Source organism: Oncorhynchus gorbuscha, linkage group LG08 (assembly GCF_021184085.1).
Source record: "Oncorhynchus gorbuscha isolate QuinsamMale2020 ecotype Even-year linkage group LG08, OgorEven_v1.0, whole genome shotgun sequence".
Lineage (NCBI taxonomy): Eukaryota > Metazoa > Chordata > Actinopteri > Salmoniformes > Salmonidae > Oncorhynchus > Oncorhynchus gorbuscha.
Window position 1 is genome coordinate 4,669,190 of NC_060180.1, and position 14,894 is coordinate 4,684,083.

Below are 14,894 nucleotides of genomic sequence, written 5' to 3' on the forward strand. Positions count from 1 at the left end.
CTGAACAGAGCTAACAACACTGATACAGGGCTGTCTGGACAGAGCTAACAACACTGATACAGGGCTGTCTGGACAGAGCAAACAACACTGATACAGGGCTGTCTGAACAGAGCTAACAACACTGATACAGGGCTGTCTGAACAGAGCTAACAACACTGATACAGGGCTGTATGAACAGAGCTAACACTGATACAGGGCTGCCTGAACAGAGCTAACACTGATACAGGGCTGTCTGAACAGAGCTAACAACACTGATACAGGGCTGTCTGAACAGATCTAACAACACTGATACAGGGCTGTCTGAACAGACCTAACAACACTGATACAGGGCTGTCTGAACAGAGCTAACAACACTGATACAGGGCTGTCTGGACAGAGCTAACAACACTGATACAGGGCTGTCTGAACAGAGCTAACAACACTGATACAGGGCTGTCTGGACAGAGCTAACAACACTGATACAGGGCTGTCTGAACAGAGCTAACAACACTGATACAGGGCTGTCTGGACAGAGCTAACAACACTGATACAGGGCTGTCTGAACAGAGCTAACAACACTGATACAGGGCTGTCTGAACAGAGCTAACAACACTGATACAGGGCTGTCTGAACAGAGCTAACAACACTGATACAGGGCTGTCTGGACAGAGCTAACAACACTGATACAGGGCTGTCTGAACAGAGCTAACAACACTGATACAGGGCTGTCTGAACAGAGCTAACAACACTGATACAGGGCTGTCTGAACAGAGCTAACAACACTGATACAGGGCTGTCTGGACAGAGCTAACAACACTGATACAGGGCTGTCTGGACAGAGCTAACAACACTGATACAGGGCTGTCTGAACAGAGCTAACAACACTGATACAGGGCTGTCTGAACAGAGCTAACAACACTGATACAGGGCTGTATGAACAGAGCTAACACTGATACAGGGCTGCCTGAACAGAGCTAACACTGATACAGGGCTGTCTGAACAGAGCTAACAACACTGATACAGGGCTGTCTGGACAGAGCTAACAACACTGATACAGGGCTGCCTGAACAGAGCTAACAACACTGATACAGGGCTGTCTGAACAGAGCTAACAACACTGATACAGGGCTGTCTGAACAGAGCTAACAACACTGATACAGGGCTGTCTGAACAGAGCTAACACTGATACAGGGCTGTCTGAACAGAGCTAACAACACTGATACAGGGCTGCCTGAACAGAGCTAACAACACTGATACAGGGCTGCCTGAACAGAGCTAACAACACTGATACAGGGCTGTCTGAACAGAGCTAACAACACTGATACAGGGCTGTCTGAACAGAGCTAACACTGATACAGGGCTGCCTGAACAGAGCTAACACTGATACAGGGCTGTCTGAACAGAGCTAACAACACTGATACAGGGCTGTCTGGACAGAGCTAACAACACTGATACAGGGCTGTCTGAACAGAGCTAACAACACTGATACAGGGCTGTCTGAACAGAGCTAACAACACTGATACAGGGCTGTCTGAACAGAGCTAACAACACTGATACAGGGCTGTCTGAACAGAGCTAACAACACTGATACAGGGCTGTCTGAACAGAGCTAACAACACTGATACAGGGCTGTCTGAACAGAGCTAACAACACTGATACAGGGCTGTCTGAACAGAGCTAACAACACTGATACAGGGCTGCCTGAACAGAGCTAACAACACTGATACAGGGCTGTCTGAACAGAGCTAACAACACTGATACAGGGCTGTCTGAACAGAGCTAACAACACTGATACAGGGCTGTCTGAACAGAGCTAACAACACTGATACAGGGCTGTCTGAACAGAGCTAACAACACTGATACAGGGCTGTCTGAACAGAGCTAACAACACTGATACAGGGCTGTCTGAACAGAGCTAACAACACTGATACAGGGCTGTCTGAACAGAGCTAACAACACTGATACAGGGCTGTCTGAACAGAGCTAACAACACTGATACAGGGCTGTCTGGACTAGTAAGAGGCAATGGCATGGGCTTTTCTCATTGAATTATGTAAAAGAGGGAGAGAGAAAGACGGGAGAAACAGAGAGAGACATAATGACAGAGAGAATGAGAAAGAGAGAGATGATGAGAAAACAATGGAGAAAGTGATCAGTATTCGAGTGTGTGAAAAGTCCTTGTTTTGAGACCCAGATAAGGATGCGTGTGTCAGTTGGAGCTTGAGGCACATTTCCTCATTAAGCACGAGTACAACTTGGTTTGCTTTCCTCTGAATCACTTGAGGGTTTATTTCTGTGTGAGTCCAGTAGTGTCCCCCAAATGGCAGCCTATTCCCTACAGTGCACCTCTTCTGACCACAGCCCTATGGGTTTCCCTATCTGAAAGTAGTGCACTATAAAGGGAATAGGCTGTCATTTGAGAAGCCGAGCAGAACATGTAGCCACAGATAATCAGTGCACCATAATTAACTGTGTTGACTGGCTCGGCCTTCAGCTCCTCTGTGATGTAACCCTAACAACAACAACCACACACACACACACACACACACACACACACACACACACACACACACACACACACACACACACACACACACACACACACACACACACACACACACACACACACACACACACACACACACACACACACACACACACACACACACACACACACACACACACACACACAAAGCAGAGGTCAGAACAGCAGAGACCACAGCAGAGCAGAGCGCAGAGCTGCTAATAGTCAAACACTAACGAAACAGGACGGAGTCTGGAAACTAGGTGTATATTGTTCTGCACAATCAGGATGCTTCCTTCCCAACCAGGAACAGGGATGAGTCCCATCTAGGAGGGCTAGGAGGACTCCAAAACTCACCCATTCAATTCCCTGTCCTGCCCACTCCATCCCTAACAGATTTTAAAGCACAATGGAAGGCAATAAAAAACTTTTCTGATAAGCTGTTTTCTATGTGGCATCAATATTAGTCAGAAAGTGGAAATAGGATAATTTGTCATAAAGTCAGTCTCCTCTAAAACTGAGTTTGTCATGACTTATTTGAGGGTTGGGTTGTGACTTCGACAATGCTCACTTGCCCACTAACATGGGATACACAGCTGCGGTGAGGGCACTGTATCCAATCCTATTTTTTTACTTGAGAAATATTGCACTGAACACCTTAGCTAGATGTAAAATGTGTGATTAAAACCTCAGCATAAAACCTCAAAATGATTTACAGGTTTCTTTAATTATTTTAGATTCATTCTGACAATCTTGAAGAAGTGAAACTGGCTTTGCTCCTATGTATCATGGGGCACAAACATCACACCACATCCCCAAGACTGAAATGTCATTTTTCTTAATGAGCAACAGAGAAACACATGCAGGAATCAGTGCGTTCGGACACTCTTTAAGCTCCCGTCCCGACACGTGACTACTAATCTTTTTCCTTCCATTCCCTCCCTCCATCCCTCCTGTTTAGGGATTGACACAAATCTCTGTCGTTTGGTGCAGCAGTCAATGATGTGATCTGCTACTCTGTGGATTTGGAGGAGAGCACTGATAAATCCCCCCCCCCCACCTCTGTCAACAAACAATTGTCAGCACCCCCACCCCCAAAACATCGCCCCGTGGCGATGTCTGGCCCATCAATGTGTCTGATCTGTTGTTTGGGATTACTGCTGTCGGAGAGAAAGAGAAGAAAGCGAGATAAAAAGAGAGAGAGGCGAAGAGAGAGAGGAGAAGAGAGAGAGGAGAAGAGAGAGAGGAGAAGAGAGAGAGGAGAAGAGAGAGAGAGAAGAGAGAGAGAGGAGAAGAGAGAGAGAGGAGAAGAGAGAGAGAGGAGAAGAGAGAGAGAGGAGAAGAGAGAGAGGCGAAGAGAGAGAGGCGAAGAGAGAGAGGCGAAGAGAGAGAGGCGAAGAGAGAGAGGAGAAGAGAGAGAGGAGAAGAGAGAGAGGCGAAGAGAGAGAGGAGAAGAGAGAGAGGAGAAGAGAGAGAGGAGAAGAGAGAGAGGAAAAGAGAGAGAGGAGAAGAGAGAGAGGCGAAGAGAGAGAGGAGAAGAGAGAGAGGAGAAGAGAGAGAGGAGAAGAGAGAGAGGAGAAGAGAGAGAGGCGAAGAGAGAGAGCGAGGTGTGAAATTGGGTCATCCTTTCATTCTATGTTAGTGGCAGATGCTCCCCTGACATGCACCTGACACACACACACACACACACACACACACACACACACACACACACACACACACACACACACACACACACACACACACACACACACACACACACACACACACACACACACACACACACACACACACACACACACAAAGAAGGGGGCATCAAGAAGGGGGTGAACTCTCCATGCAGAGACAGAAGTGATGGACACACACGTTGCCAGTAGAGACTGTTATCTAGCTGCTTCTTTAGAGGAGCTCCAGTCACCACGGAGACAGCAGGCCTCACTATAACAACCACTGAGGCTTTTACTGCCTCGCTGTCTCTCTCACACACACACAGGTTGGTGGTTTCTCTTACTGCGCTAACAAACACATACACACAAGTACGCTGGAGGATGCCCCCCAAGACACACACACACACGCACACACACGCACACACACACACCTGATAGTCAGTATCAACAACAAGTACGAGAAAGAGTCAGCCATACCTTCATCTTCCAACAGGAATTCATGGCTGCTAGATCCTTGAAGCCACACACACCCTCAGACACCCCACACACAGACAAAGGAACCTGGGGGAGTTACATGCCCCTGTGTAAATCCTCTCAGGGGAGACGAAACAACCATTAGTAAATACACAAGTAGAGCTGTAGCAATGTCACCCAGCCATCTCTTTGGTAATGACAGCTCCCATAACACACCCTGAGACAAAGACAGAATGAGCAGCGATAGAGAGACGGAGGGATAGTCGACAGAAAGGCTACCCTACAGGCTCTGAGCTGCTGCTATTTGTCTGGACTTGCCCGCTCTCTCTCTCCTGGTTACTATACACACACACACTGAGCAAACCCGGCAGGGACGTAATCTGATTGGCCCAAGCCCCAATTTCCTCCAGCTGATCCCAATGAGGGGAGGGGCTATCTAATGCATTATTCATGTGTGGGAGTCAATTTAAAGTATTCCCACTGCTCACTCAGCTTAACCAGTCCCTCCCCCTAACCTATCTCAGCCTGTCCACTGACACACACAGGCTTGTTCCATTCAGATGAGAACACAGATTCACCAACCTACACCAATCAGAGAGGATCTTACTGGCGATCCAATCCCCATCAGGGAGAGAGGGGAGTGAAGGGGTTATCAGCTGACAGAGGTTAATTTATCAGGGACATATTCACAGCTGACAGAGGTTACTTTATTAAAGTCATCCTCACAGCTGACAGAGGTTCATTTATTAAAGTCATCCTCACAGCTGACAGAGGTTCATTTATTAAAGTCATTCTCACAGCTGACAGAGGTTAATTTATTAAAGTCATCCTCATAGCTGACAGAGGTTCATTTATTAAAGTCATCCTCACAGCTGACAGAGGTTCATTTATTAAAGTCATTCTCACAGCTGACAGAGGTTCATTTATTAAAGTCATCCTGACAGCTGACAGAGGTTCATTTATTAAAGTCATCCTCATAGCTGACAGAGGTTAATTTATTAAAGTCATCCTCACAGCTGACAGAGGTTCATTTATTAAAGTCATTCTCACAGCTGACAGAGGTTCATTTATTAAAGTCATCCTCACAGCTGACAGAGGTTCATTTATTAAAGTCATCCTCACAGCTGACAGAGGTTAATTTATTAAAGTCATCCTCACAGCTGACAGAGGTTCATTTATTAAAGTCATCCTCACAGCTGACAGAGGTTCATTTATTAAAGTCATCCTCACAGCTGACAGAGGTTAGTTTATCAGTCATCCTCATAGCTGACAGAGGTTCATTTATTAAAGTCATCCTCACAGCTGACAGAGGTTAATTTATCAGTCATCCTCATAGCTGACAGAGGTTCATTTATTAAAGTCATCCTCACAGCTGACAGAGGTTAATTTATCAGTCATCCTCATAGCTGACAGAGGTTCATTTATTAAAGTCATCCTCACAGCTGACAGAGGTTAATTTATCAGTCATCCTCACAGCTGACAGAGGTTCATTTATTAAAGTCATCCTCACAGCTGACAGAGGTTAATTTATCAGTCTTTCTCATAGCTGACAGAGGTTCATTTATTAAAGTCATCCTGACAGCTGACAGAGGTTAATTTATTAAAGTCATCCTCATAGCTGACAGAGGTTAATTTATTAAAGTCATCCTCACAGCTGACAGAGGTTAATTTATTAAAGTCATCCTCACAGCTGACAGAGGTTAATTTATCAGTCATCCTGACAGCTGACAGAGGTTAATTTATTAAAGTCATCCTCTCAGTTGACAGAGGTTCATTTATTAAAGTCATCCTCTCAGTTGACAGAGGTTAATTTATTAAAGTCATCCTCTCAGTTGACAGAGGTTCATTTATTAAAGTCATCCTCTCAGTTGACAGAGGTTAATTTATTAAAGTCATCCTCTCAGTTGACAGAGGTTCATTTATTAAAGTCATCCTCTCAGTTGACAGAGGTTCATTTATTAAAGTCATCCTCTCAGTTGACAGAGGTTCATTTATTAAAGTCATCCTCACAGCTGACAGAGGTTAATTTATTAAAGTCATTCTCACAGCTGACAGAGGTTAATTTATCAGTCATCCTCACAGCTGACAGAGGTTCATTTATTAAAGTCATCCTCTCAGTTGACAGAGGTTAATTTATTAAAGTCATCCTCACAGCTGACAGAGGTTCATTTATCAGTCATCCTCACAGCTGACAGAGGTTAATTTATTAAAGTCATCCTCTCAGTTGACAGAGGTTAATTTATCAAAGTCATCCTCTCAGTTGACAGAGGTTCATTTATTAAAGTCATCCTCACAGCTGACAGAGGTTAATTTATCAAAGTCATCCTCTCAGTTGACAGAGGTTCATTTATTAAAGTCATCCTCTCAGTTGACAGAGGTTCATTTATTAAAGTCATCCTCTCAGTTGACAGAGGTTAGTTTATCAAAGTCATCCTCTCAGTTGACAGAGGTTCATTTATTAAAGTCATCCTCTCAGTTGACAGAGGTTCATTTATTAAAGTCATCCTCTCAGTTGACAGAGGTTAGTTTATCAAAGTCATCCTCTCAGTTGACAGAGGTTAATTTATCAAAGTCATCCTCTCAGTTGACAGAGGTTCATTTATTAAAGTCATCCTCTCAGTTGACAGAGGTTCATTTATTAAAGTCATCCTCTCAGTTGACAGAGGTTAGTTTATCAAAGTCATCCTGACAGCTGACAGAGGTTAGTTTATCAAAGTCATCCTGACAGCTGGATCCAAGGGCAAATCAAGATCTATAGTTCTGTGAAATCCACAGCCCCACTGGGTGTCAATTATATTAGTGTTACTGTTTATACATGGATCCAATTGATTTAGCACCATACAGAGTAGAACTGTAATAATGTTAGATAGATTATATTAGAGGAAGAGAGAGAGAGAGAGAGAGAGAGAGAGAGAGAGAGAGAGAGAGAGAGAGAGAGAGAGAGAGAGAGAGGAGGAGAGAGGAGGAGAGAGGGAGAGAGAGAGAGATAGAGGAGGAGAGAGGGAGAGAGAGAGGAGGAGAGAGGGAGAGAGAAGGGGAGAGAGAGAAGAGAAGGAGAGAAAGAGAGGAGGAGAGAAGGGGAGAAAGTGGAGAGAAAGGAGAGAGAAGGGGAGCAAGAGAGAGAAGGGGAGCAAGAGAGAGAAGGGGAGAGAGAGAGAGAAGGGGAGAAAGGTGAGAGAAAGGAGAGAAAGGGGAGAGAAGGGGAGAGAGGGGAAAGAAGGGGAGAGAGAGGAAATAAGGGTAGAGAGAGGAGAGAAGGGAGGAGAGAAGGGAGAGAAAGAGGAGAGAAGAAGAGAAAGAGAGAGAAGGGGAGAAAGAGAGAAGGGGAGCAAGGGAGAGAAGGGGAGCAAGAGAGAGAAGGGGAGCAAGAGAGAGAAGGACATGGCAATTATTTATTACATGACAATTAGGAAGAATGGTGCCGAAGGAGATGGCTGCCGCTTTACGAACCCGTATCCAATTGTGTATGTTTTTTCACGTTATGTGTAAGTTATTTTGTACATATTGTTTCTGCCACTGTGTCTTATGACACACACACACACACACACACACACACACACACACACACACACACACACACACACACACACACACACACACACACACACACACACACACACACACACACACACACACACACACACACACACACACACACACACACACACACACACACACACACAGAGAGAGAGAAAAATCTCCCATGTCTCAGGAGACTCACAGGGAGCCAATAAATACTACTACAGTCCTTGCTCTCTGGGTAGTACTGACAACAGACAGCACTAGCAACATGGCTCTCCACCTCTATTGGCAATAGCACTATTTGAAAAGGTTAACGGTCTCTAACTTCTACTCAGCAGGACTGTGTAACACCAGCATCCCTTGAACTTGTCTATCTCTGCAGGGACGACACACTGCTGAGGCAGGCTGCTGAGGGACCGCAGTAGGACAAATCTGATTTTGGAATCACCTCAGTCTCAGCGCTGAGATTATTATACTGATAACTGTGTAAAGCAAGCTTGACCTTGTACATTATATAATAATGCAATTTAAAAACACAAACTAAGTGTGCAGCATAACTACATTAGAATTTGCAGTACAAAAGTGGAATGGTTATTCCCTTATAATAACACAGAACATTATTCTACTGTATCACTATGGTTATTACTCTCTATGTCCTCGTGTCAATAGCAAATAACATATTTACATATTAATTTATGTTCTGTTGTGTGTGTGTGTGTGTGTGTGTGTGTGTGTGTGTGTGTGTGTGTGTGTGTGTGTGTGTGTGTGTGTGTGTGTGTGTGTGTGTGTGTGTGTGTGTGTGTGTGTGTGTGTGTGTGTGTGTGTGTGTGTGATTGCTTGCATGTGTGTCCAGCTGCATGTCCATGGGTGTGTAGGCATAAATCAAATGCTATGCAGACTGTGATATTAGGCTGATTAGAGTGCAGGTCCATTCACTAATGAGTTTGATAACTCAGAGGCAGGTAGCACCATAGCATGAGATTACTGTTGACATGCTGTTTACTGTGCTAATTGTAGCCTTCCAGTATACTGCTAGGCCTCTGTGACTGACAGGATAATACTGCCATTATGTTTACCCGACACCTCATTCATCATAACTAGAGAGATTTGAAAACCAAGAAACGCAACATATGATCACTTCCTGTAACATGCCCAAAGTCAGTTAAGCAGACTAGACCATGATTTGTCTGTATTGTTGTCAACGAGGAGAGTGACAAATGATTTCCTAATTAATAGTTTTGATTACAATCTGACTCATATTACACATGAGAGTAAATTACCGTTCATGTTCATACAATAATAACCATGATAATCATATTTAATTTGTAAAGCGCATTTCTGATATGGTCTCTTGAATTATTTCACATGGTCAAACATTCATATTTCAAGCGACAATATTTACAACCCTATTGTCCCGTCTGAACAGGGGCTGATTTCATTATAATTTAACGTTACTGAACAATCAGTAAGATTAATTGATAAATTATTGACTTCCTGTTAGAAAGGGAAAGCAGCAGTACTTTGGTTCCAAAGGGACTCAAACTGTGCAGAATTTATACAGAACTTTGTAACTGTAATTGTGTGTATAATTATACATTTACTGTAGATTACCTCAGCTCACCAGCAGTACCAATTTATATTTATAGTGCAATTCTGTATAATTATACAGAACTTTGTAACTGTCATATTGTGTATAATTATACGTTTAGATTGCTGCAGCTCGCCAGCATTGATGTTGCTTCAATAAAGCTTTCAGTTTACCCATCGCTTATTACGTAAAGTCATACATATCTATTATTTATGGGAACATTCAGGTGGACTATAAGGCCGGTACAGCATGGAAGGAAAGCATTATGCCAGGTAGAAGTAGGGAGTCTTGGCTTGTGCGATCCGGAACAGCTCGTTGGAGCCTATCCTATCTCCAGTTTCTGTAGCATGAGGCAGCTTAATGGACAAGTCCACCCCCTGGACAGGACACTAGTCTATGATGAGGCCATGTAGAGGCCATGTAGAGGCCATGGAAAGAACATGGAAAGGCCATGGAGACAGAGTTCTCATCTATATTATTCATAGCCGTCTATTTACCACCACAGACCGATGCTGGTACGAAGACCACACTCAATGAGCTGTGTAAGGCCATAAGCAAACAAGAAAATGCTCATCCAGAGGTGGCACTCCTAGTGGCCGGGGACTTTAATGCAGGGAAACTTCAATCCGTTTTTACCTCATTTCTACCAACATGTCACATGTGCAACCAGAGGTAAAAACAACTCTAAACCACCTTTACTCCACACATAGAGATGTATACTAAGCTCTCCCCCGCCCTCCATTTGGCAAATCTGAACATAATTATATCCTCCTGATTCCTGCTAACAAGCAAAAACTAAAACAGGAAGTACCAATGACTCGCTCAATACAGTAGTGGTCAGATGACGTGGATGCTACGCTACAGGACTGTTTTGCTAGTACAGACAGGAATATGTTCTGGGATTCATCCAATGGCACTGAGGAGTATACCACCTCAGTCATCGGCTTCAACAATAAGTGCATCGAAAACGTCATTCCCACAGTGACTGTACGTACATATTCCAACCAGAAGCCATGGATTACAGGCAACATCCACACTGAGCTAAAGGCTAGAGCTTCCATTTTCAAGGAGAGGGACACTAATCCGGACGCTTATTTGAAATCCTGCTACGCGTCAATACAGGATTAAGATTGAATCCTACTACACCGGCTCTGACGGTTATAAAAATTGTCAAAGACTCCAGTCACCCAAGGCATAGACTTTTCTCTCTGCTACCACAGGGCAAGCAGTACTGGAGCACCAAGTCTAGGACCAAAAGGCTTCTTAACAGCTTCTACCCCCAAGCCATTAGAAGGCTGAACAATGAATCAAATGGCCTCCCGGACTATTTACATTGACACCCCCCATTTGTTTTTACACTGCTGCTACTCACTGTTTATTATCTATACATAGTCACTTTACCCCTACCTACATGAACAAAGGACCTGACAAACCTGTAACCCCGCACATTGACTCGATACCGGTACCCCCTGTATACAGTCGTGGCCAAAAGTTTTGAGAATGACACAAATTTAATTTCCACAAAGTTTGCTGCTTCAGTGTCTTTAGATATTTTTGTCAAATATTACTATGGAATACTGAAGTATAATTACAAGCATTTCATAAGTGTCAAATGCTTTTATTGACAATTACATGAGGTTGTTGCAAAGACTCAATATTTGCAGTGTTGACCCTTATTTTTCAAGACCTGCAATCCACCCTGACATGCTGTCAATTAACTTCTGGGCCACATCCTGACTGATGGCAGCCCATTCGTGCATAATCAATGCTTAGAGTTCGTCAGAATTTGTGGGTTTTTGTTTGTCCACCCCCTCTTGAGGATTGACCACAAGATCTCAATGGGATTAAGGCCTGGGGAGTTTCCCATTCCAAAATATTGATGTTTTGTTCCCCCGAACCACTTAGTTATCACTTTTGCCTTATGGCAAGGTGCTCCATCATGCTGGAAAAGGCATTGTTCATCACCAAACTATTCCTGGATGGTTGGGAGAAGTTGCTTTCGGAGGATGTGTTGGTACCATTCTTTATTCATGGCTGTGTTCTTAGGCAAAATTGTGAGTGAGGCCACTCCCTTCGCTGAGAAGCAACTCCACACATGAATGGTCTCAGGATGCTTTACTGTTGGCATGACACAGGACTGATGGTAGCGCTCACCTTGTCTTCTCCGGACAAGCTTTTTTCCGGATGCCCCAAACAATCAGAAAGGGGATTCCTCAGAGAAAATGACTTTACCCAGTCCTCATCAGTCCAATCCCTGTACCTTCTGCAGAATATCAGTCTGTCCCTGATGTTTTTCCTGGAGAGAAGTGGCTTCTTTGCTGCCCTCCTTGACACCAGGCCATCCTCCAAAAGTCTTTGCCTCACTGTGTGTGTAGATGCACTCACACCTACCTGCTGCCATTCCTGAGCAAGCTCTGTACTGGTGGTGCCCCGATCCCACAGCTGAATCAACTTTAGGAGACGGTCCTGGCGCTTGCTGGACTTTCTTGGGCGCCCTGAAGCCTTCTTCACAACAATTGAACCGCTCTCCTTGAAGTTTTTGATGATCCGATAAATGATTGATTTAGGTGCAATCTTACTGGCTGCAATATCCTTGCCTGTGAAGCCCTTTTTGTGCAAAGCAATGATGATGACACATGTTTCCTTGCAGCCAACCATGGTTGACAGAAGAAGAACAATGATTCCAAGCACCACCCTCCTTTTGAAGCTTCCAGTCTGTTATTCGAACTCAATCAGCATGACAGAGTGATCTCCAGCCTTGTCCTCGTAAACACTCACACCTGTGTTAGCGAGAGAATCACTGACATGATGTCAGCTGGTCCTTTTGTGGCAGGGCTGATTCAGTTCATTTGCATGGCAAATAGGGACTTTGCAATTAATTGCAATTCATCTGATCACTCTTCATAACATTCTGGAGTATATGCAAATTGCCATCATACAAACTGAGGCAACAGAATTTGTGAAAATTAATATTTGTGTCATTCTCAAAACTTTTGGCCACGTCTGTATAGCCTCATTATTGTTATTTTATTGTGTTACTTTTTAATATTTTTTACTTTAGTTTATTTGGTAAATAATTTCGTAACTCTTTCTTGAACTGCATTCTTGGTTAAGGGCTTGTAAGTAAGCATTTCACGGTAAGGCCATAGAGAGGCCATAGAGAGGCCATAGAGAGGCCATGGAGAATCCATAGAGAGGCCATAGAGAGGCCATGGAGAATCCATAGAGGCCATGGAGAGGCCATAGAGAGGCCATGGAGAGGCCATAGAGAGGCCATGGAGAATCCATAGAGAGGCCATAGAGAGGCCATAGAGAGGACATGGAGAGTCCACAGCGAGGACATGTAGAGACCATTGAGAGGCCATAGGGAGGCCATAGAGAGGCCATAGAGAGGACATGGAGAAGCCATAGAGAAGCCATAGAGAGGCCATAGAGAGGCCATGGAGAGGCCATAGAGAGGCCATGGAGAGGCCATGGAGAGGCCATGGAGAGGCCATAGAGAGGCCATGGAGAGGCCATGGAGAGGCCATAGAGAGGCCATAGAGAGGACAGAGAGGCCATGGAGAGGCCATGGAGAGGCCATAGAGAGACCATGGGGAGGCCATAGAGAGGCCATGGAGAGGCCATGGAGAGGCCATGGAGAACACAGCGAGGACATGTAAAGACCATGGAGAGGCCATGGAGAGGCCATAGAGAGGCCATGGAGAGGCCATAGAGAGGCCATAGAGAGACCATGGAGAGACCACAGCAAGGACATGTAGAGACCATGGAGAGGGGAGACTGAAAGGAAAAGATGTGGAGGGGAAAGAAGAGAAAGACTAAATACACAGAGAGAGAGAAAGTGTGAAAGAGGTAAAGACAGAAGAGAAGGAGAATTTAGCAGAGGGAGAAAAATCAGAGAGAGTGAGATAGGGAGAAAAACGAGAAAAGCAATAGGAGAGAATAGGAGAGTGGGGAGGAGGGGAGAGATTTGATCGGGAGAAAAGGAGTAAGAAAGGTGTTAGAGAAAGGGAAAAGAGAGAGACAGAGAGAGAAAGAGAGATGACAACCTAATCTCCATAGAGGGAAGAAGACATTAGATCTCCTGTGGTGCATGAAATTACCCTGTAATAGTCCTTTCAGTTCATATTCAAATATACATTCATACATACTGATAACCACAGCACTGTACAGGGGTTGCACTGCACGCCTTTACCCAACAGTTCTATCAAATCATACTGGAAATATGGGAGGGGGAATGAGGAAGAGGGAGAGAAAGATGGAGGGAGAGTATATCAGCCAAGAAAGTATATCAGCCGAGATTCCTATAAAGTACAGCGTACCACCTGTATCACTTACAGAAATAGATTTCGAACCCTTCTTGAAGATTTCAGACTTCTTGTTAATATTCCCCAACAGTCTATATATTTCCCATCTCGGTATGTATATGAGATCCAGTCTGCTTGGTGTGCTCACATCTCATCATGTATTCCCTGTGTGATTCAGCACATTACGACTTATAGCCTGCAAATGCCTTTACACAACATACAGGGGTGGCAGGTAGCCTCGTGTTTAGAGTGTTGGACTAGTAACCGAAAGCTTGCTAGAACGAATCCTTGAGCTGACAAGGTAAAAATCTGTCATTCTGCCCCTGAACAAGGCAGTTAACCCACTGTTCCTAGGCCGTCATTGTAAATAATAATTTGTTCTTAACTGACTAATTTGCCGAGTTAAATGAACAGTCACATCTCATTAGACAGCCAACATCCGTATAAACATTTCTATTTTAATCTGACAAACTACACTGAACAAAAATATAAACGCAACAAGTAAAGTGTTGGTCACATGTTTCATGAGCTGAAAGAAAAGATCCCAGTTCCATACACACAAGAAGCTTATTTCTATCATATTGTGGGCATACATTTATTTACATCCCTGTTAGTGAGCATTTCTCCTTTACCAAGATAATCCATCCACCTGACAGGTGTGGAATATCCGGAAGCTGATTAAACAGCATGATCATTACACAGGTGCATCTTGTGCTGGGTACAATAAAAGGCCACTCTAAAATGTCACACAAGACAATGCCACAGATGTCTCAAGTTTTGAGGGAGAGTGCAATTGGCATGCTGACTGCAGGAATGTCCACCAGAGCTGGTGCC

At 44.2% G+C, this 14,894-nt stretch overlaps 1 protein-coding gene across 6 annotated transcripts in view; it reads right to left on the bottom strand.

The window, feature by feature from the left end:
* Positions 1–14,894, bottom strand: part of LOC124041115 (E3 ubiquitin-protein ligase MARCHF8-like) — a 165,029-nt gene that overhangs the window by 67,482 nt on the left and 82,653 nt on the right. The window contains exon 1 of one of the 6 annotated variants that reach the window (XM_046358300.1): positions 4,647–5,319. The exons of the other annotated variants lie outside the window; for them this stretch is intronic. Coding sequence (XP_046214256.1) covers positions 4,647–4,670 — 24 coding nt within the window. The 5' untranslated portion in view covers positions 4,671–5,319. Of the gene's footprint in view, positions 1–4,646; positions 5,320–14,894 lie in introns of those variants that run through there. 6 annotated transcript variants of the gene reach the window in all.